At 33.9% G+C, this 23,763-nt stretch overlaps 2 protein-coding genes across 9 annotated transcripts; one reads left to right on the forward strand and one right to left on the reverse strand.

Annotated features, from left to right (window-relative positions):
- Positions 1-43: 43 nt before the first annotated feature.
- Positions 44-20,902, reverse strand: LOC149485171 (uncharacterized). Of its 8 annotated transcripts, XM_089699904.1 has the most exons (11): positions 20,791-20,902; positions 20,443-20,549; positions 17,874-18,014; positions 13,061-13,164; positions 12,842-12,925; positions 4,197-4,258; positions 3,226-3,579; positions 2,642-2,837; positions 1,877-1,995; positions 1,405-1,499; positions 697-787 (listed from the first exon to the last, which is right to left on the reverse strand). In XM_089699904.1, the coding sequence occupies exons 3-10, from the start codon at positions 17,993-17,995 to the stop codon at positions 1,452-1,454; spliced, it is 1,089 nt and encodes a 362-aa protein (XP_089556030.1). In that variant the 5' UTR covers positions 17,996-18,014; positions 20,443-20,549; positions 20,791-20,902; the 3' UTR covers positions 697-787; positions 1,405-1,451. The 8 variants fall into 8 exon arrangements, with proteins under 8 accessions (XP_089556029.1, XP_089556027.1, XP_089556032.1 ...); XM_089699903.1 differs by lacking the exon at positions 1,405-1,499 and having other exon boundaries at positions 44-787; positions 3,226-3,576; positions 20,791-20,901; XM_089699901.1 differs by lacking the exon at positions 1,405-1,499 and having other exon boundaries at positions 44-787; positions 20,791-20,901.
- LOC149485172 (uncharacterized) lies at positions 6,614-8,094 on the forward strand. The gene has a single exon (XM_089699900.1). The coding sequence runs from the start codon at positions 6,720-6,722 to the stop codon at positions 8,079-8,081; it is 1,362 nt and encodes a 453-aa protein (XP_089556026.1). The 5' UTR covers positions 6,614-6,719; the 3' UTR covers positions 8,082-8,094.
- Positions 20,903-23,763: the final 2,861 nt, after the last annotated feature.

Here is a 23,763-nt window from a genome sequence, read left to right on the forward strand (position 1 = left end):
CTTATAAGCTATCGGTGAGGAGGGAGTAAAAAATACAAGTTCATGTGTTTTATTTTTTATTTCATTACAAAAAAATTAAATAATGAAATACAAAATTTTATATACAAAATAATTTGACGTAATATTCGTGACTAGGTACGTACACTTAAGCTTAGCCAATAATAGATTTACTTTTTTATGTTATAATATAATTTATTTATTATATTCGCATTCAATATTCAGTTGGAATTTTATGTTAAAAGCATTAGAAGCAATATAAAACAATCGTAACTTTAAAGCCGCACATTGACACAAAAATATACTTAATGTTCGTATTCAAGTAGACACAATTTATGAAGATATAATTATTGAACAATAATGTGTAAAAATGTATGTATGTTTACTTCAGGCGAAAATGAACTTAATTATAATTAATGATATACGTAAAAATAAATTATTTCTAAAATAAAGTACTGAATATAATGAAAAATATTCGGTACATGCCCATGGACTTTAATGATTCGTAAAGTCCATACAAGTACTCGAGCTCCGATCAGTTTCTTCAAGCGACTGATGTAGTCTTAACAAAGACAGATGAGGCATGATTGATATGAGATGTTCCTAAATTCCGCGAGGCTTATTCCTCATAGTCTAAACGACGCTCATATAAATAGTTAATATAATTTAGTTAATAAGACGATCGGCCCGAGTGGTCATCATAGTGCTGTGTGCCGGGCGGCACGCGGTAGCTGGTGTAGCTGTGGTTCAGGGCATGCTGCGAGAAGAAGTTACTGTAGTCCTTTTGTACCTGAAATTACAGTTCATCGTTAAATGGCAAACTAACGATTAAAGAAAGTGTGTTTTTGTGTATTGCCGTTCGTATGTATAAGTACAAAAACTTTGAAAGAATCCTTGTACGTACAATATTTTGAAACGTTAAACTGAACTTCATTACAATGCGGAATTCAAATAATACTATAGGTACACAGATTTCCGTTTCTCAAAAACCAAAGTACAACTAATCTACCCTTGCACAATAATCCTAGCTGTATTGCATCTAACAGTTGGATGGATCTTTATTGACAGCTAGGCTGATAACCATCGATACGAAGGTACTTTTCAATAATTGAAAATTGCATGTTGATTAGTGCATGACATTACTTCACTAACTACTTAACGTTATATGAATGCTACGTTTATTTCATGCACATCTTAAGATGCTAAGCGATAAAGATAGAAATAAGAACATGAAACTAGTATTTTTAGCTTTTTAGTCAATTACTTGTTCCAATGATCGTAAAATAATGCGTAGGCTGCTCTTAACGCGTTAGGTGATCTCGGCTAAGAACTACTAATCAATTGTGGATAGCTTTTAGCTAGTTATTATTATTTTGACTACACTACACTATCCACAGGATCACTTACAAAACGTCATTAAAATCCGGCATGTACCGAGCGTACAGAACAGGCGTCTACACCTCGTTCATGGCAAGCAATTCGGCAAGTGAATATTGTCGCAGCTAAAACAGACAACGGTCGAGTCAGCTTCGCGGAGTCTCCAATAGGCTGTTGCTTTTATGGTTGATGTTACATTAGGATTTACACTTGGTACAATTTTAAAATGGTACACACTGAATGTCTGAGGTGTTTGACGTGTGTTGTAATAATACCCATACATAAATATAATAGAGTTAGTAGGTATAAATAAAAACAAAATGATATAGTTTACTTGCATACATCTGGGAGGAGGGGGCATGCAGCAGATTGTAAAATTTAATATAAAATGTTAATGAGGTTGTTGAGGAACAAGGAATGAACATCCTGCAATGTTTTTAAAAATTTCTCGTAAGAAATTAAACCAATGCGGCATTTATTTTTAACAATAATGTGAACATACCTTGCGAGGTCTGCAGGCAGGGCCTTTGGCCAACTGCCTTCGGGCCTCGTTTTCGGCCGCGACTGCTTCCTTCACAGATTGAGGGGGCCATTTTGTATCGCCTCTCATGTTGATGCCTCCTGAAAAAAATACGTAAGATAAATAAAATGAGTTTTAACTTCTTCTGCTTTCAATATTTTTCTATATGTTTATGTTCGTAGGTAAAGTGCTATTCATTATGATGGTCGTAAACTTTGACAATTTTTCGATGCATCATAAAAGCTTTTGCGTGTTATCTTGTCTTAAGCTGTGAAGAAACGTAAAAAAAGCAATAGCTTTTAAAACATGCACATTGTATTGTAGGTGCTTTTACAGCTAGAACGAGGTTTTTAAAACCTTTAAAAATATATGGTTTCGTTTCTCTACCAATGTGTGTATTTACAGCCTTTCTCTTAATCTTCATTCACACTACATTTTTGTATAATGTGGTATATATATACCTAATGGTATAATATTTTGTATAATATAGGTACTTCATAAGCTTGCTTGTATTTTTATGCACTTAACTAACATGATTTTTCTAGATTGAATAGGGCTAGTAGCTTTAATATAAAATCAACCTATGCCGGTGAATAATTTGCTCGATTCTTTTCACCACGAAAATAAAAAAAAAGAAATCTCATTCAACGCAGCGAATAGCGATAGCACTGAAAAAAACAAGCAACGCCTTATAATGAACAATCAATAGAAAGTTTTGCAATCTTTTTAATGTATAAAAGAACGTACCTTGGAAAGACGCTGCTGCGGGTTGACTAGCGAACACCGGCGAAGGTGACTGGTGAACGGGTTGTTGTGGGCGAAGGGTGATGGTCGTCGGCGGTGGCTCGAAGTGCCTCTGGGGAGGTTGGTAAGCGGGCTCCGAGTATTGGGGCTGCGGCGAGTACTGCGACTGTGGTGAGAACTGGGGCTTCTGGTTGCTTGGCTGTAGATATTATAGTTGTAAATTAGTTTCGAGTTCATGTAGGTTCATGACTATACATCCATTTTTGTTTTCTTTACGTATAATAATCACATTTTAAAGTTACACAAATCAAATTAAATCCATTGTTATTTTATTTCTACAATACATATTTACAAATATTATGATTGCAATAAGTGTATGATATTAGTTGCCTAAAGTGTCAGAAAGAGGCATCAGATTTTTTTTATTGAAAGCTGAAAATGAATGAAAATGTATAAAAGTAAATTGTACAATACTGACGAGACGAAATATGATGTCGGTTAATTATAGGTATAACTTCATCCTAGTCCTAAGTAGGTGTATTAATTTAGTGGTAGAAAAAGCTTTTGTTAGCGCGCGTGATTACTACCTGAGGTGAAATAGGAGCTGGTACGGGCGCCCAACGGCTTTGCTGCTGGCGGTAGGGTTGTGCAGACGGGGACAGCGGACCTGTGGGGACCTGGCGATATGTGGGAGATAGGGGAGCGGCGGTCACACCGGGCCCAACTGGGATTAATTTGCTTAACCCTGTAGTTTCCTGACGGCGGCCTTCACAGAAACCCGATTGGGGTTGAGGCGCTTGGTACGAGTATGACTGGGATTGTGGTTGGGTTTGGTAAGGCACTTGGTACGAGGGCTGTGCCGGATGGACAGAGGATTGTGGCGAATATTGCGGCTGTGACGGAGAGTGTTGCGCGTTGTTGTAGAACGCTGGGCTCTGCTGCTGAGAAAAGTAACAAAAAAGGACTGTCCACGTTGCAAGCTTATATATTCTTAATATGTTTTAGAATCAGTGATCGATGAAATAGAGTTCTTCCTTTGTAAAATACGTCAACAAATTTAAAGTTTTTAAAAAGGCTCCCTTTCATGTATCTTATCAGCTATAACTAATGTTTAGGTAGGTACTTACAAAGTTCTGTACAACATATTTTTAAAATAAACCAGATAATGAACTCATGAATGGTTTAAATGTCTTATAAGTAGAAGGTTCTTGCTTCAAAACTGTATAAAACTTGAACGTTTTCGTATCTAAACATTAAAGTTGGAAATTTGATTTTCTGAATATTTCATACGATATACCTTTTTCAAACGAAATAAAACTAATAAGAAGAAAGTCAAACGAGTTTTGATGTATTATAAAGTGTAGGTATACCTACTAGGTATATATTATATATATAATAAATACAGTCGTAACTATTACATATTCAGTAAATGTAAAATATATATTTACATGCATAATGATTTCCAAGCGACTCTACCAAGCGCATTATATTGTGAGCGTTGCTATGTGCAGGGTAAATTAAAATATATTTACAATAGATATAATTGAGCTTTAGTTACCTGTTGCGACTGGTGACATCCGTTCGTTTCGGGGGCTGGCGGCCACACTACTTTTTTCTGGTCTGCAACAAATTTACTTTTATACGAAACTTATCTCAGAGATCTTATCGCCACGAACTATTTCAGACCACAAGGTTCAGTATTCAACACTTCGGGACAATTATTATGACACATTCCGCTGTAAATAAGCCTGGCCACCGAGGTATTGGCAATTTGCCAGCAAATTAAAACTAGAATTACTTTCCAGATTAAAAATCGTGAAGTTCAACAAAATCTTTTCCTCCAACCTCCTCTATATTATACGACATTTTCTTTCCTAGGTACTATTAATCGTATTTCCACCTAGATACTCAACAATAATACTTTTTACCTATTTAATCATACTTCGAAGATTCCTCGTTTTATTTTAAAGGTTGAATTTAATTGTAGAGTAAACAGATTGATTGTAAGTGTAGTTTATGGTTGTTATAGGTATATCAAGAACAAAATCAAATGGAGGAATAGACTACAGGCCCATGTTGAAAAAATTATGGGTCATTTGACCCACCACCTGACCTATCTAGAATGATATAAGAGCATAAAATAATAAGATTCAGCACTATGACGTCACTCGTAAGCTGTCCACCTGAGTGCAGATGAGAATTCGGAAGTTCAGGTAGAGATTTTCTCCCCTTGTCTCCATGATTTTTGTACGGCGTTGCGGAATAATGGCTTAAAAGCAGTATAGAAATAGTATGACACAGATGCCGTACAAAAATAGTGGTCCACAAAGTTGGAATTAATTTTTATTTTTCGACAGTTGCCGGGGTAAATTTGGTCATTTGATTTTGTACGGCATCTGTGTCATACTATTTCTATACTGCTTTTAAGCCATTATTCCGCAACGCCGTACAAAAATCATGGAGACAAGGGGAGAAAATCTCTACCTGAACCTTCGAATTCTCATCTGCACTCAGGTGGACAGCTTACGAGTGACGTCATAGTGCTGAACCTTATTATTTTATGCTCTTATATCATTCTAGATAGGTCAGGTGGTGGGTCAAATGACCCATAATTTTTTCAACATGGGCCTGTAGTCTAGAAAATTAAACTCTTGAAACCTTATCTGTATCCGTAGCAATTTGTTTAATATCGATTATGTAAACTTATGAGTATAAGAAGAAAGACTTAAGTAGTTAAGATTCTAATTAAATTGATTAAATCACGTAAAAAGAAAAATTGAGAATTTGTAGAGGCTGAGAAATACAAAATTTTAAATTAAAATCTGGTTGAAGTGTAAATTGTATAGTAGTGTATGAAACTCACGAATATAATAAATATGTGGATTGTGGTACCTATAGCGCAAGTGGTTCCTACCACGATCTAGTAAGGACTATCCGACTACTTGGCTCGATTGCCAGGTGTGTAGGTGCGTGAATGACTATTGACTTCTGCATATTATTTTAAGATACCTACAAATATAAAGGTACGTAGCTATCTCTGTCTATCATTCCTGTTTTATCGAAACCGTATTACTCTTTAAACCTTGACTTCAAACAAAATCAAATTCGAAATAGCAACAAGGTGTTTTAAACATATTAATACGTAGGTATGCTTGTAAGTTCTAACTGATTTCTCTATAAATATATTTTACATAACGATTTAGTATGGCTTTGAAAGCCGATTATATTACTCATTATATTCATTGAATTATATTATATTATATTAATTACAAACAAATACATGCGTCATGCATGCTTTAAGTAGGCATAAAACTATTTACTGACCAAAAGTCTCAATAGGTAGTTTTTACCTATATCATATTCACGAGAGATGTTTCAACTGTAAATATTATTATTTGGTTACTTTTCTAGCTATACCTACTAGTCATATTATAATATATTAATAACTATAATAGATATCTAATAAATAATAAATCATTATAACATTGACGTCGCAGTAATCTTCTAATAATAATTTCTTCCTGTTATCTGATAATAGGTTGTAACGACCATAGGAACATTAACGGCCCTGATAGATAGAGCAAGAAAGTCCCCTTTATAAAATGAATTAGGGATGATAAATTAAATAGCTTACGTTGAACTTTGGTGATTAATATAGTGTGGGTAAAACGAAGCTTCTCATTTTGCAGCATGTTTATTCTGTGTCATACGTATGTTGCATTTTAATATTTCACAGTCATAAGTAGAGTCAGCGTGTCTAGCTGTTCTGATAATACATTGGCACCAAATCAACACTGATTCATCTTATGACGGCGAGAACAATAATAAAATATTGACGACTTTTTCCAATTTGTCAGCGCTACATTGGTAATAGTATACCAAGAATAATTGGAATATTATCTTAAAATGTAACTGTTATGTATGCAATGTCATAAAATATCATGTATATGTAGGTAGGCAGAAATCTTTATTAAAAAACAGTTTGCATTGATCTAGCGTGTTTCATTGACGTCCCTTTCATATTTAACATTGGCGACGAGGAATTTTTACCATCACGCGTTTAAACTATTCAGTAACAAAAATGCCTATCGGTCATATAGAACCCTATAATATTAACAGTAACAATTGGGACGCTTATGTTCGTCGTGTGAACCAATTTATAAGTTTAAATAGTATCGACGATTTTTTGAGAGTAGCCATGTTGGTTACCGTGGTCGGCGCCGAGTGTTACGAACTGATGTGTGATTTGTGTTCACCCGATACTCCCGAGTCGAAAGGTTACGACGATTTAATCAAGTTGGTGAAAGATCATCTCGAACCTGATCGCTCAGAAATAGCAGAAAGACACGTGTTCCGACAAAGAATTCAGCGTCAAGGGGAGAGTGTGCGAGAATATTTGCAAGCACTAAAACATCTTGCTAAAACGTGCAACTTTGGTTTATGTTTGGAGAATAATTTACGCGATCAGTTCGTTTCGGGTCTGTGCAATGAAGACATGAGATCAAGAATATTTGCGGAAAGGAGTATTAACTACAAGAGAGCGGTGGAGTTGGCTTTGGCTTTGGAGGCGGCGGAACGGCATGCGGCGACGGCGTGCGCTCCGGGCGCGCTGGCGGGCCGCTCCGCGCCGCTCGCGGACGACGGCTTGCATCGCATCGCAGGCGCGGGGCCGCGCGGCGCTGGCGCTGGGCCGAGCGGGGCCGCACGCGCGCTCACCGGGCAGCGGATATGTGCGCGCTGTGGTAAATCGGGTCATGCAGAGGGCAAGTGTCGGTTTAAAAATTATAATTGTGACGTGTGCGGTCAAAGAGGGCATTTAAAAGCAGTGTGTAAAAAAAGTGAATCGATTTTAAACGGTAAGAGTAAATCTCAGTACTTTCTAAATGATTCTTCTTCGGACGAATGTAGTAATTTCTATAATATAGTAGTAAACTCTGACGGCGACGGGCCGTATTATGTTAATTTAAGGGTTAATAATGTTTCATGTAAGTTTGAAATCGATACTGGAAGTAAAATTTCTGTAATTTCAAAAATGTATTATGATGATAATTTTAGTCATATTCCGATTCAAAATAACTCGCTAATTTTAAAGTCGTATACTGGTGGTATTATTAAAACGATCGGTTATATTGTAGTAAATGTTTTTTGTGGAAAAATGATGGCCGAAAATGTTAAATTATATATAATCGAAAATGGTGGCCCCCCATTGATGGGCAGAATGTGGATAAAACATTTAAAATTAGGAATTAGCGAGTTATATAACATGTGTGATAGCGAATCCGTTGCAGTTTCTTTACGTAATGAATTTCCTGAAGTATTTGCAGACGGGTTAGGAACGTTTAAATCAAAATTTAAATTGTATTTAAATGACAATACGCCTATATTTGTTAAATCGCGTCCATTACCTCTTGCGCTTCGTAAACCTGTCGAGCAAGAACTATAAAAACTGCAACGGATGGGTGTCATTTATAAAGTTCAGAGATCAGACTATGGCACACCGATTGTACCTGTTGTTAAACCGAACGGTACGATAAGATTGTGTGGTGATTATAAGGTAACTATAAATCCATTGTTAAAGGATTTTCATTACCCACTCCCTCGTATCGAAGATTTGTTTGCTGTATTGGGGGGAGGTGAACAATATACAAAATTAGATTTATCAAATGCATTTCAACAATGTATTTTACATGAGGATTCACAACCGATGACGGCAATCACGACTCACATTGGTACTTTTGTTTATAAGCGTGTTCCATTCGGTATAAAATGTATACCTGAAAATTTTCAAAAAATTATGGAAGAAACATTAAGTGGGTTGCCTTCTACGGCTGTGTTTGCGGATGACATTTGTGTCACTGGTAAGGACAAATTAACACATTTAAAAAATTTAAGGGCGGTCCTACAAAGATTGCAAGAAAACGGGTTAAGAATAAATTTTTCTAAATGTCGATTTTTTCAAGACAGTGTAACTTATTTAGGATATAAAATAAATAAATTCGGTCTACATACGGATAAGACGAAAATAGATGCAATTGTGGGAGCGCCCCGTCCTACTAATATAACGCAACTTAAAAGTTTTATGGGTCTAGTGAACTTTTATTCTAAATTTTGTATAAACATGAGCGATATACTTAAGCCACTGTATGATTTATTAAAAAAGAATGTTACATGGGAATGGACGGATATGTGTGATAGGGCATTTGCAAAAATTAAAAAGGTGCTGAGTAGTTCTCCTGTGCTCGCGCATTACGATCCTAAGCGTGCGTTGATCCTTTCAGTGGATAGCAGCGCGTACGGGGTGGGCGCGGTGTTGACGCAGCGCGACGCGGCCGGCGCGGAGCGGCTGCTGTGCGCGGCGAGTCGTACGTTAAATTCGGCAGAGACTAATTATTCACAATTAGATAAAGAAGCTTTGGCGATCGTTTTTGGGGTCACGAAGCATCACCAATATTTGTACGGGAGGAAATTCACTCTGCGAAGCGATCACCGTCCCTTAAGCTATATTTTTGGAAAGAATAAAGGAATTCCGATGACCGCGGCTAGTCGTTTGCAACGTTATGCCGTTAAGCTGGCAGCCTATGATTTCGATATAGAATTTGTGTCATCAAAAAATAATTGTTTTGCTGATACTCTTTCGCGTCTTCCTCTTAAATTTATAGATTGCAATTTAAGAAGTGAAGAATGTAGTTATCTTAATTTTGCACAAGATAATTTTCCGATTAATTTTAAAGATATTAAAATTGAGACGGCTAAAGATTCTTTGCTAAGCAAGATTTATGGGTTTATACTATACGGTTGGCCACCTAAAGGCGAATTAAATAAAATAGAATTATGTTATTCTAATCGTAAAGAAAGTCTGCATATAGACCAAGGCTGCATCGTTTGGGGTTATAGAATTATCGTTCCTAGGTCTTTAAGAGAAATCGTTTTAAAAGAAATTCATGATGGACATCCGGGTATAATAAAAATGAAACAGATTGCTCGTAATTATGTGTGGTGGGATAACATAGATAGTGATATAGAATGCATGGCCCGTGAGTGTGCCGCTTGCCGCGAGACGCGGGCGGCGCCGCGTGCTGCGCCCGTGCACTCGTGGCCCTGGCCGAGCGAACCATGGTCGCGAGTACATATTGATTTTTTGGGTCCCTTTAATCATGATTATTACTTAATTTTGATTGACGCTCATTCAAAGTGGATAGAGGTAGAAAAGGTAAGCTCGACGTCCGCGCGTTTAGTGATAAATTGTTTAAGACAATGGTTTGCACGTTTCGGGTTACCTAAAAGATTAATAAGTGATAACGGGCCTCCATTTTCGTCATCGGAGTTTGCAAACTATTTACAACGAAATGGAATTAAACATACGTTAATCGCACCTTATCATCCCTCTAGTAACGGAGCCGCTGAAAATGCGGTGCGTTCTATAAAATCAGTACTTAAAAAAGCACAGGTAGATAGAACTGATGCTAGCGTTGCGCTTACTCGGTTTTTATTTTCGTACAGAAATACGGAACAATGCACGACAGGAGTCGAACCTGCAGTGTCTTTGTTAGGGAGACGTTTGCGTGGGCGTCTTGATTTGATGCGACCCGATACGGCTGAACGAGTGCGCGCCGCTCAGATAGTGGAAGAGCAACGTCGACCAACGCCTTTGCGAATTGCTAAAGAAGGTGATCGAATAGTCATGCGAGATTATTCAAAGAATAATAGTAAGTGGGTCGACGGGATTATCACTGATAGCCTTAGTCCCGTATCATATAAAGTTCAAACGAGCGACGGGCGGAAGCACAAGCGGCATATCGATCAATTACTTACTAGAAAATCGCGTTTTTCGTTAAGTCAGGCCGTGTCGTCACCATCGGATAGTGAGAGTTATGAGAGGAAAGAGGGAGGAGGTAATAGTGTTGAGGATGAAGCGTGTAGTTTGGGCTCGCAAGGGCAGGAAGGTGTGGATGATGTGGAGGGTGACGGGGAGCGGCGTGACCTGGCCGCTTCACCGAAATCACCAGTACAGCATGAGCGTATACGTAGGAAAGCTGCATTGCGCTGTATACGAAAACTTAAACGGATGTAAACTATATGTAATATTATATTGTCAGTTACGTGTAATTGTGCTATTTTTAGTGTGGGGTGAATGTTTTTATACGTCATTACTATAAACAATAGGTATGACTAATAGAACACTTTTTATGTTATAACAGTATAAAATGTTGTTTTGCTAACTTTAAGTGTGAATCAGACTTATTGAATGTTGTTTAATTAAGAAGGGAAAAGTGTTATGTATGCAATGTCATAAAATATCATGTATATGTAGGTAGGCAGAAATCTTTATTAAAAAACAGTTTGCATTGATCTAGCGTGTTTCATTGACGTCCCTTTCATATTTAACAGTAACAATTTATGTTCATGCGAATCTCATAAATATGTTTAACTACAATAGGAGGCTTCAAGTTCTTTATTGTTACGTAAGTTACTATGTTAGATAGGTATTAGGTAGTGCAAAGAAGTAGAGTCGTGTAACGTGTTAATGTACTTAAGTAATGAATGTTGTCTTTTACCCACTGGTGTGCCAGAATCGAACAATTTGACTACAATTTCAATATCAACTGATATTGATGAAAACATTTTCGATGTGTAGTACAGGTGTGATATAAGTGTTTCGTGTTCACGAATCGAAGCTGAGATAGTCATTCGGCGCATGCATCTTTCCCTGTGTTTAATATTAGATGTTGATTCATGAAGTGCCCGCGAATGTGGACTCCGAGTCACCCGAAATAGTTACTGGTTGCGTCAAACAAACACTTTTTTTATTATTCTCAATACGTTGTTCAGGGTCATCATGGAATTTAAAATACAAAATATTACCTGGCATACTTATTTATCTACCTTACACGAAAAGAAAATTTATTTTAATTTTTATTCCAAAGCAAAACAAGAAAAAGAGTAAGGCCCTTATCCGTTTATTGAACTAGAAAGTAGGTATCTACTTATATTTAACTCATTTAAGTGCCTACGGAGTAAACATTAAATTATTTCTTATTTCCAACGTAAGTTAGGTTCCAACTGAATTCCTCTCCATCTACCTATTCCAGTTCTATATAAAACTATAAAAGTAGCAGACTATCAATATTTTAGTCAATGTTCAATAAATATCCCAATATCCAATTGTACCATAACGAAGGTCTAAACAGGAATTTCCACAAGAACTTTCCCACAAAGCCGTTATTTTAATCTAATGCGGGTCACTCACATCCGCACGAATACGCGAACCCACAAGTATAGGATATTTTTTTTCAATTTATACAGAAAATTACATATACGTACCTACACGTACACGTACAGACTACAGTGTACGAATGTCACAAACATTTGTGACTCTAGTGTCACTATACCAACGTAGCTATTTAAAACAAACTAAATTATTTTATCTAAAAAATAAAGATAATGTTTCTATGAAGATAAAATTCCTCTTCACGGTAAATATTTTCTCATTGAATTTTTTGTCTCAATTGATATGATTGCAAAGTTTATTTATAGGTACATTATAAGTAGGTATTTGGATTTAGCTTCATTAATCATTCAGAATATAAATGCTAAGGTATCTTTGATCTTTTCTCCAACAGAAATTATTTTTAATATCAATGGAAAATAACAAAATGAAGCCTTATTTTGTCTTCCAGTCAAATTATATTACGGCGATATATATTTTATATAAACTACGGATTTTAAAGGTAGAAGATACTGTCATGTTATGTTAAAAAATAAAACATTTTATTAAATTAAATAAAGATGTTCAAATGCGTTTTTAACTAATCTATTTATAAATTATTTTCTTAAAACCTATATTTATTGATGTTTAAAAAACACCATGCAACATTGCAGACTCTTAGTGGGTTTGTACAATTAATAACGTGAGACATATTATGTTATTATATCAATGATAATGATTGTATGAAATACAATCTACTGTGACATTATTGTACGTTTATTGAACAGAACGGCCTGATGCGGATTATATGCGGGCTTATTTGAGTTACTCATTTCGAATATGGCGTATTTATAATAACAATTATGCGATGCTTGTGACCTTTTAACTGAGTATGGAAGCTAGTTCATCACTACCAAGGGTACCTTTGGTAGCCTTCATAAACTAAATATAGGAAGTGGAGTTGAGTTGACCGTCCCAACAACGAGTTGGTTTCTTACTTCGCGGTGGCCAAAAGTTGTCAAAACGGTGCTTCACGCGTTCCAAGTTCTCCAAAATCGCCTGGACTTGGGTGGGGTCTAGTTCTGGCAAAGCAATGGTTAGAAGCGTTAACATGCTAGTAACAATAATTTGAATATCCTCTCACAATATTTAACCTTCAACACAGTAAAAAATATAAACTCTACAAGTCAGTGATATATAAAACATAAGGTACTTACTGGGATAACCTTTTCTGTTTCGTTCCTCCTCTTCCAACATACGGAGGACAGCTGAGTTGGCAAGATTTGCTGGCTTTTCTGTTGTGGGGTTGTGGAAGTCGATGCTGGAAAAAATACATTATCTTAGTTTTATCGATATTAAGTCTATTGACGTAAATATCATGGTAACATGAAAACAATGTCGCAGTTTCAAAATATTATAGGTACACCATAACTCAATTAAAAGTAGATAATAAGCTTAGAAATTTAATTATCGCTGTTTTCTCTTAGCTAACTTTCTCCGTTTACCCAATGAATCAATTTCCATTGGTGTTCAGAAAGTCAATCGCAAAAACATAAACTTTATTTAAGTGATATAGGAAACTCATCGTGAGAAATGGGCGCAAGAAGTTGTGACAAAGCGTAAGAGCTAACTTCGTTCTGATTGTGTTTCACTCGCGAATTGTTTCGATCACTGAGGGGCTACAGACAAAACCTTTTGTAATCGCTAATATATATCTTTAGATAGACAATCAAACTGGCCCAAGGTACTTTTAATAAGTTTATAGAAGTACGTTTAATTTGATATTCATTTACCGACGTTTAATAAATAATAGTTCAATCAATTTTTATACAGCTGTGAAAAAATATCCAGATAGATATTAAAGATGAATCTACGTACTTACTACCTATCATTTTAATTTATAGCTATGTTTTAAGTTAAACATATGATTTTATTTTATCTGAGTACCTATTTGTAATAATAATTTCTAAATAAATCACACAGTTCCTAGGTAATTTAGATTTTATTTTGTTTTTGATTTCTGGTTAAAAAATTTAGTACTTTCATGTTATCTTAAAAGGAAATGATGACGTGACCGTCATATTTAAAAAGATTTCTTGTTCAATTGTTTGTAACATTATAATTAATATGAACACGTAATCTTACTCGTACTATGAACAACCATGAATAAATACTTATTTACTGCATAATTTACTATTAGTCGGTTTTAGAGGGGACAAACCTGCTTTTCTACTTATTTTATATTTATTATCTTATTTTTATTCTTATATGACACGCTTTTAATATAAATAACTATTAATTTTATTTGGAATTAAGTAGGTAAGTAAATAAGCGAAGGCCTCGCGTAGAGTTGCTTTACATTTTTGATAGAGATGTATTACTTTGACTCGGTTACTATATCAACAGACTTGATGCTCTCGCAAATAAATATAGATCATCTAACTAATGTCTTTTTTTATTGTGGTATAATATTTGAAGAAGGTTGAATTTTTTTTAAATCACATGTTAAGTTTGCCAAAAGTAAATCTTGCATCTTCTTAAATGTTATGCTCCGAAACTAAATAGGCTAAACCAAAAATACCAAAACAACATGATGGTTCCTTTAATTAAACTTTCTGAATCATAAAAATAAGTTCATTTGAAATAACAATTCATTGAGGTGCATTTTAAATAATTTACCTACACATAACATGAATAAGTAATTCCGAATGCCAACTTTTGTCCTTTTTTTATATGAAATTTAAATTGTGGTGCGTAATGTGTATATTATGGAACTCGATCTTACGTTTACCTCGATTTCCCATATTTGGTTACACGATCAAGTGTCAATGTCGAGCGGGTCTCGATAAGAAACGATGCAACTTTGCGGTGTAGGTACTTTATGGACTTTCGAGTTTATCCGGGATATAACGAAGTTAACATACATATGTGTGAAAGTCTACTCGGCACTTTAGATAACAAATGTTATTTTTAAAATATTCTTCATAACTTTATCAACTGTTAAGACTAAGAGTTGTTAAATAGACAAATATAACCTAGTATATTCGTCCATGGTTGTTATAAAAAATGTTTCAAAATGGTAATAAACTTATGAAGTCTATAAAAGTTTCTTTTCGGTGATTGTTTGGAAGCTCTACAGTTCAAAGTTTTTTCCAGACAGTTTGCATCAACTGAAGCCGTATGAAAATTTATGGAAAAAAGTTACTATTTTTATAATAAAATGTATTTTAAATAAGAAAATGCATCTAAACGAACGGTTTTAATGCAGGCTCTATCGCCAACAGAAGTACCACTCTAGGCATATTTTTTACTAGCTGATTATGCAGAATTAATTTAAGGTTGTTAATTATTTGATATGTTCATATATAAATACTAGCGGTCCGCCCCGGCTTCGCCCGTGGTACATATGAAAAATAGATGTTGGCCGATTCTCAGACTTACCCGATATGCACAGAAAATTTCATGAGAATCGGTCCACCCGTTTCGGAGGAGTATGCAGACTAACATTGTGACACGAGAATTTTATATATAAGATTAATAAAATATATATTAAATTACAAAACACAATTATAACTTACTCATCACAATCGATGGTTAAAGCCATGTTTGTGCCTCGAATGCCGCGCTGAGTAATTGCTTTGTAACGCAATAAAAATATTTCAGTCGATGATTGTATGACTCTCCTGAATTTTTGCCAAATTTAGCTCCGACAATGATACACGTGATTCGTGAAAGTTATTTGTGTAAACACTGAGACAATAATGAGGTTTTCAAAACATAAACAAAATGAAAATGTGATGCTATTTTCAAAGATAATTATTTTAATATATATCGAAATATATCACATTTTACTTCTATTTACGTTATAGTTGCGCACACGCATTGCGCTTAACTGCCCCGGCGCGACTGCAACGCTGCATCCAAGGCAACTCGCACATAAATATTTATTTTTTTTTCACTTGCAATTTTACTATACAAGAGATTTAAGATATAATTCTATGTTTATTACATGCACGCATAATTCACTTAATTGGGTCGGGAAATGTCCGGTAAAAGATAGGTATGTTAATTGTTAACATAGACAAATATAACCTATTATAATTATATTCGTCCATGTTGTTAATAATTGTTAACTAATTACCTACGTTAAGAGTGTCCTATTATTAATTTTAATTAGGTTCCTTTATTCTGTGCTTTGGATTTGTGTAAAATCCTTAAAAAAATCAAATACAATTATTTATTATTTATCTAATATACTTAAATAAGAAATTTTAAACAACGTTTTAGAAATTAAGATGTAAGAATTTTTGTTTTATTTTATCTAGCTCTCTAATTTATCACGTTTCGTTGGGATGTTTATGAATTGTACAAAAAATAACAATTATTATTTACGTGCCGCATTACAGTGAAACGTGATTTGGATGTAAATTTGAAAATATAACATTTATCCCGTTTATACGTAACCTAAATAAGTCCGGGATAATTATGTCGGCTGAAGTCTAAACAGACGGAACACGTAGAAGCTGCGTTCATTTATTTTGGTATACTTTGATGCATAATGTGGAATGAATCGTTGGCGCACTGCTACATAACTGCGTAAATGTCAGTGGGAAGTGTGGAAAGGTCAATGGCCAAGTCAATTATTTTATGGACAAGCGTCTACAATGACGAAAAAATGTTACCCCTACATGTCCAGGGAATGTTATATTCAAGGGGATAAATGTTTAGACCGACCTTAATTTCGATTTTTAAATGTGGAAAGCTCTCACCTATTAAAGTATAATAATATAGTGTTTAATGCAAAGCATTTATATACCTAGTCATTTTTTTTTTACATCGATCAATTTTTTTAATGACAAATTTTTGTATCTATAGTAAACTTCATTCAAATATAGAATTAATCGGTACATACATTAATCTAATAGATTAATTTATTTCAATACATCATCGTCACGTAGGTAATGTTCATTCAGTGTCAATATAAATAATAATTAATTATTATAACCTTTCTACTAAAAACATGTCATACGTTAGAACTCTACATTAACGAAATCATCTATCATAACCAAACATAAAACTATTTATACTTCATTTAATTCTAACAAATGTATTTTTACGTACAATTTCATATTTTACACTATGGAAATATGTACAAAGAAAGCTGACCAATAATTGTGGACAGGGTTCTCAAAGATGCTTTGAAACTTTTATCAAGCTTTAAGAGATACAATATTTATAGAATAAATATTGTATCTCTTGTCTAAATGCTATGTGTACATATTTTTATATAAAAAATGCATTACTGAATTTTGTTTTAATTTCGAGAGTATTTTTTGAATTTGCTAAATAATAGAGTAGGTACCTGGAGTTTTTTATACAAGCCGAAAGTTTTTTTATTAATAAAATTTATTTACATTATTAAATTTTCCATTATTATACTTGTTTGCAAGACAATTTTAGGCGTCTAATTTAGTCTAATGACACAATTATTTTAAGATTAACAATGACTCGTCGATGTAACAAAGCGGAGTAGAATGATTCATCCGTATTGGCAACGTTTGCTATTTCATCGATTGATAGCTAAGTATTCAATGAGCGCTAATACTATCGTGTAAACGACATTTTAAAGATACTTGAAATATCCAATTGTCTTCTTTATAAATCTTATGCTAAGTCTATTTTAAAATATCGAGTTTATTTAATTGAGACGAGGTTGAGTATATTACATTCCGTGCAATCATTAGAGCGTGGTTAATATTTCAATTAATTATGGTTGAAGAGCTTTATGAAATACATATTTAAAATTAGCTTGGGAATGCTTGGCTTTGATATCGATTATTACAAAGCTTCATAATAAAAGCAATTAAAATTAAACCTCAATATAAAATGCTACTTTTTTCTATTTTTTAAAAGTGACTAAGAAATGTTATTGTTAACTTGGAACCTTTTCAAAATACGTGACGAAAGTGTCTTATTTACAAAATTTCTGTTTGTTTTTGTCATAAGAACAAATGTAAATAATAAACGCACCCAACAGTGCCATTGTCAAGGTTCTGAAGGTGCTTATTGAGGGTCTCCTGTATGTTCTGCTGCGAGTAGAGCCCAATGGGAGAGTTGAACTGCTTGTGTACTATCTTTGGTCCTGTGGCCATTTTGAAGTCGTTCGTTGCGCTGAAATTATAAAATGATTCAAAATTTTAGAGAGTCCAATAACATTGATATAATACCATTTTTTTTTATTTAAACCGGAATTGAAATAAAAATTAAATAACTATCAAAATATTGGGTACGCAATTTGTTTTAAAAAATATATATAATTATAAATGAAATCTTCACTCAATAAAATATTTTATAAAGCAATGAAGAAAAACTCACAAATATTATCCTACATTATAATTTCATGAATTTACTGATACTTATTTTCTTTATTTATAAAAACAGCCATACTACAATACACACCATATAATGGCTATTAAAATTGTCGTATGATCAGCAACATAAAATTAATGAGGTGCGAACATTCACGACGCGTAGGTATTTTTAATGTATCAAAAATATTCTAAGCAGTGTTCAAAGGCACGAACTACCATTCGAACGGGGACGTCGCTGTAATCTATCCAATTAAACGTTAACGAAATATTTTCCTTATTGCCCCTAACGCCTGTTTGATTGTCAAAATCTCAGTCTGCTCTCCAAGAGAAATTGGAGTCTCAATTTCGTATCCTCCTTATGAGGTAATTTTATTACAGCTGTGCAAGATTCGTGCCCCGGGTTACAGGCAAAACTCGTCGCCGTATTGCGATTTTATTATACCTGTCACCAACCACGACGGCCATAATATGTTTACCGAATAATGTTTATGCGACAGCTAGCTTTGTGAAAAACTTTTCAATATCTAACGCGTAAAGAGCCTAACCATGTAATTGTACCTAATATATCTTTCAGGATGACGCGTATTAAGTAATATTCCTATTCTTTTTATTACATTTGAGATTATAATATTTTATTCCGAACGTATCTATGCAATTTAATGTGAATGTGAGAGACTATGTAAATGTTGAATCAATCCAATTCCAATTTTCAATTTTGTTGGATTTAAAAATCAAAGGCATTGTAAATTATTAATTATTATTTCCGAGTAATAAGGGTTGCCCTGTATGTTTGAGCGAGCAGGTTAGTAATAGATGTACATTTTCTGAAGGCTGATAATTAAGTTATTCAGGTGGTTTGTTAATCGTCTTGCATATAAACAAACTGTCTGCTGTTTCAGTCGAGTGTGAACAATTTAGGCGCAGATTTATTTGTGTTCGTCGGAATTTAATTGTAAAATAGACGCGGAAGACATTTCGCATCTAAAATTAACAATGTAATACAAGATTAGTCTAACACAATGTTATTTTTATACAAACAGTAAAACGGCTTTCAAAGATACTTTGTTTTTAAGATACTTTACGTTACATCCGCATAAAAAAACTTCGCATTATAAGAATGATTGTTTTATTATTTGATGTAAATAACTAATAATAATTGATCAAATCGCACAAAATTGTAACAAAGCGTGTTTATTATCGCCTAAAATTTTTGTTCATAATAAATAAAACGGATGCGTAGGTGAAACTGAGAAGAATAATATATATGTACGTAATACCGCACAAAGATACACGCTCTATTTAAAGAAAGCGTCTAGTGATGAGATACAGATATTCCAAACAATTTTTCTAGAAAAACTACAATCTGAAAAGTTTAAAAAATGAAATATTATTAAAATATTCGCATAATAATGAACGCTAGTTTCATGAGCACGCTACGTATTTCTCTATAATTCTACGCATTTCATATATAAGTCGTTTTTTCTATAAACGACAATTATTGTTATGCTTTCACAAAATTCTGCATTAATTGGCATTGTAGAGCATGATTATGAACTAAATGGAAGGTACAAATTGTGACTGATACACACAAGTGAACATCATTTCTAATCCTTATCACGTTTGAATGATTCTTTAAGATCCGAATATGTTATCATCTTAAGAATATCAGGAATTTTTTAATGTTCAAGGTATTATAAGTAAATTTGAACACAAGGTTATTAACTCCGTCATCGCGGTTGACAAAAACACTGTCGTAAAATCTAAACATTGATCTAAAATAGATAATTATAATGTTTTTAGATTATAATGATAATCAGATATCTAGTGACAAGACACAGACAAGGCGTAGGTATTATTTTAATGGTATTGGAATATGCATATCTTTCGTTGTAATGAATTTTACTATTCATTATTTCACCTATTTTGCTAAGTTTTTTTATGTAACTCTGAAATCTACCCAGATTGTAATTTATAGCACATCTATATTACTGGCATTATGAAAATATCTTTCTCAGACGGATGAAAGAGTCGTCAGCGAAAATGAGACGTGCTATTTCAGTATCATGGAGTAATACAATTCTATTTATGTAACGGATTACTACATGAAGTTAGGCATGTTTTGCGAGGACGGCAGGTGACAAGCGAATAAAAAACATTTACGTAAGTGTAAAGCGTTTATTAGTGCGAATGTTACGCGAAGCTGTGAGCATTTTAGTGTATGTTTGTACCTTATGCGGCGGTGCGGATCGTGCGAGTGGCGTCAGGGCCTGTCTCTGACTGAGGACGGCGGGCGGCGCGCCCACGCTGCGGGCCGGCGTGCGCAAGCTCACCTGAACTGTTTCATGATCATGAAAACTGCTATTGAGTCACATTACATTGCACTTGAAAGTTTTCACGGAGATTTCGCGTGATTCTTTGTAATCTGTGCTAATTAATGTATGTATTTATGTAACGTTACTTCGTAATGTTAAGGTTAGCCACACGGTATTCTGTTATTGGCGAATTTATTTTTATTTTTAAAAATACCCAATGTAAAATTAGAATGGTCACGTGGCCTTCTTTCTTCACAAACTTACCTGAGACAAACAAACGATTTACAGTAGTCCTTGAACTTAAACTGTTGTGCACTAATGACTGTAATGAGCTGCGACAGATGATCTCTTGTACCAACGGCTTCCAGTCTCCGAATGAACTAGCGCTTCCACCGCGAGATAAATAAGAAATTTATTAAACATTCTTTGTCTATTTTTAACCTACTGTATAAAAGCTAGTTTATTTGGAAAAAAAAACTCACTCTCATTTCAGTTTTAATCCATGTTCGTTTTAAGGTTATTGATCTCCCTCCGATCGCTGTTCCATTTCCGCCCCAATACTGTAAGTTTTTGCTCCATTTTGCGACTTTTGAATCGCAAACTTGCCTGCTCTATTCGACGATTTGAATGCCTTCATATTTTCAATGTGCATTTCATTTCTTATTACTACTCAGACAATTTTTATTTCTAATTAGTCAGGTAAGTAGTAAAGCTATATGTAATTAGTTGAATAACGATATATCATGATAAGTGACAATATTTTTGCTATGATCTCTGGAAATTTTGGGCTGCACCACAAAGTTTTCGAACAATGAAACAAAATGTTTTTAAATCTGAGAGAATTTGTTATGCATTACGCTAATGCAATTTAATTTGCAAATTGAAGACAAAAGAATGTTGTTTACAATTTTAGAAAGAATTGCGAATATGAATTATTATAGTGTTATTTTTAGCTAAAAACTCACGCAAACAGGTGCGCCGCGTACATACAGACTGTCCCTGTAACAGATTTTCATGTAAAGCTGTTAATACACGAATACATTTTATTTAAAAGTACATTTTTTCACTAAGTAAATTTAGATTTAAATAGGAAGGTCATTGTCATCCAGAGACATATTTTTTTAGTTTCCTATTTTCTGAAATCCTCTTGCATTAATTATATTCTTAAGAATAGATACGTATCAATGATATAGTTAGATTTATATAACTTTATATCATAATAGTAGTAATCCCTACTAATATTATAAATGCGAAAGAAACTCTGTCTGTCTGTCTGTTACTCAATCACGCCTAAACTACTGAACCAATTTGCATGACATTTGGTATGGAGATATTTTGATACCCGAGAAAGGACATAGGCTACCTTTTATTGCGAAATATGTACCAGGGGCGAAGCCGGGGCGGACCTCTAGTAACTGATAAATAATAAGTATAGCCGTATGGCGTATTGTAGAACATTGCAGCTTTTCCGATGAATTAAACAACAAGTACCTACTCAATTATGATTCATGAAGCTATTAAGTTTATTTGTTTATACCATGTTTATATTTTCTTAGTTTCTAGTTTCTCGAAATATAGGCATTACATTAAAACATGTTAAGTATAAAATAAATCCATGTCTTCGAGAGTAATAAAATAAAAAACTCTACTCTAGGTACTGTTAAATAATATTACGTTGATAAAACAATGAGATGAAATTGAAATGTTTTCAAGTGTATCAGCGTGTTTATAGCAAACCTGTGCTAACAATTTCAAGGTTTGATGACAGCTCACAGCTCGCAATGCACGCTGCAGTTACTAAGCGATTTATTCATACATTTTGAGCACTATCCGTTAGATTTGTGTCGTCAAAAACAGTTTTATGAATTCAAAATACACTTAAATGGCACTCAGCTTTTATACAGTCAGAGCCTTCATTTTACTTATCAAAATAGCTAATAGGATTACACTTAGGATTTAACCTCGACCAAATTAATCGTTTCAGCCTGAATATTTTTTGGATGTGATAAATAAAAACCCTAGAGTTTGATTTAAAAATTATATAATAATATCACGAAATGTACTTTCATGAATTTATATTCATGACAACTAAATATAATATACTGGCTGCAGTCTGCCCCGGTTTCTCCCGTGGTACAATATGGTTTCACGTACATATCCAACGGTGAAAGAATTTTTCAAATCGGTTCCTGATAATTGCGCGTTTAAACAAACAAACAAACGCTTCAGTAAGATATTTTTCGTTGCCAGAAGACATGTTATTTCGGAGGTAAAGGTAAAAGGAATCTGGTCAAAGTCCATACAAAGTTGGATAACAAGCATTTTAACAATTGTCGTGATATTGTGGTCTTAAAAATAACCTTTACCTTTTACAACGTGGGAATGAGAAAATGTGCAAAAAATTATACGACAAAACAAGACTTAAGAAGATAAAAATACCTAGATAACCTTTTAATAAAAAAGGTCTAGCGTATGAGTATATATCGCCATTAATAAATCAACAAAGTATTATAAAGGAAACAAATAAGAGCATGTGTTGTTTGTAAACAAGGATCAGAGTAAGTAGAAGAATATACAAGAAAATACACGTAATATATATTATCTCTTATTTTATAGTACGTGCCACCTATTTGTCACTACCAGAATGGTTTTATCCGTCCCTTTAATTGAAGTGTTTTATAAAAGTTACAATGATTATGCTTTAATTATTTATTTATTATTAGACATTTAATCTAGTATCACTTATGTCTATTTATGCTATGTAACAATTAAAAATCGTAAATTTTTAATCATCATCACTACATAGTATAAAACAAAGTCGCTTTCTCTGTCCCTATGTCCCTATGTATGCTTAAATCTTTAAAACTACGCAACGGGTTTTGATGCGGTTTTTTAATAGATAGAGTGATTCAAGAGGAAGGTTTTAGTATATAATTTATTATGTTTTAGACAAAGCGGGCGAAGCCGCGGGCGGAAAGCTAGTAATAAACTATAAAGAGAATTACTATAGATCTATCTTGTTTTACACAAGCGTAAAAAGGGCATTGATAATGTTTTTATTTCGTAACTTAAGGGTCATGGTTTTGACACATTGACGAGGAGAAACTTACGTAGACGTAACTAGCCCTCTACCAAGTATTTCGTTCAATGGTTTAATACAACTAAAGTACTACAAGTTATTAGCTTTAAAAATGTCAACTAGTCGGAAGAAATTGAAAATAAAACATTTTAGGGTTT

The sequence above is a fragment of the Colias philodice genome, chromosome 10, assembly GCF_061535455.1.
Source record: "Colias philodice isolate Cphi_HAF_F1 chromosome 10, ilColPhil1 Martin Lab GWU primary, whole genome shotgun sequence".
NCBI lineage: Eukaryota > Metazoa > Arthropoda > Insecta > Lepidoptera > Pieridae > Colias > Colias philodice.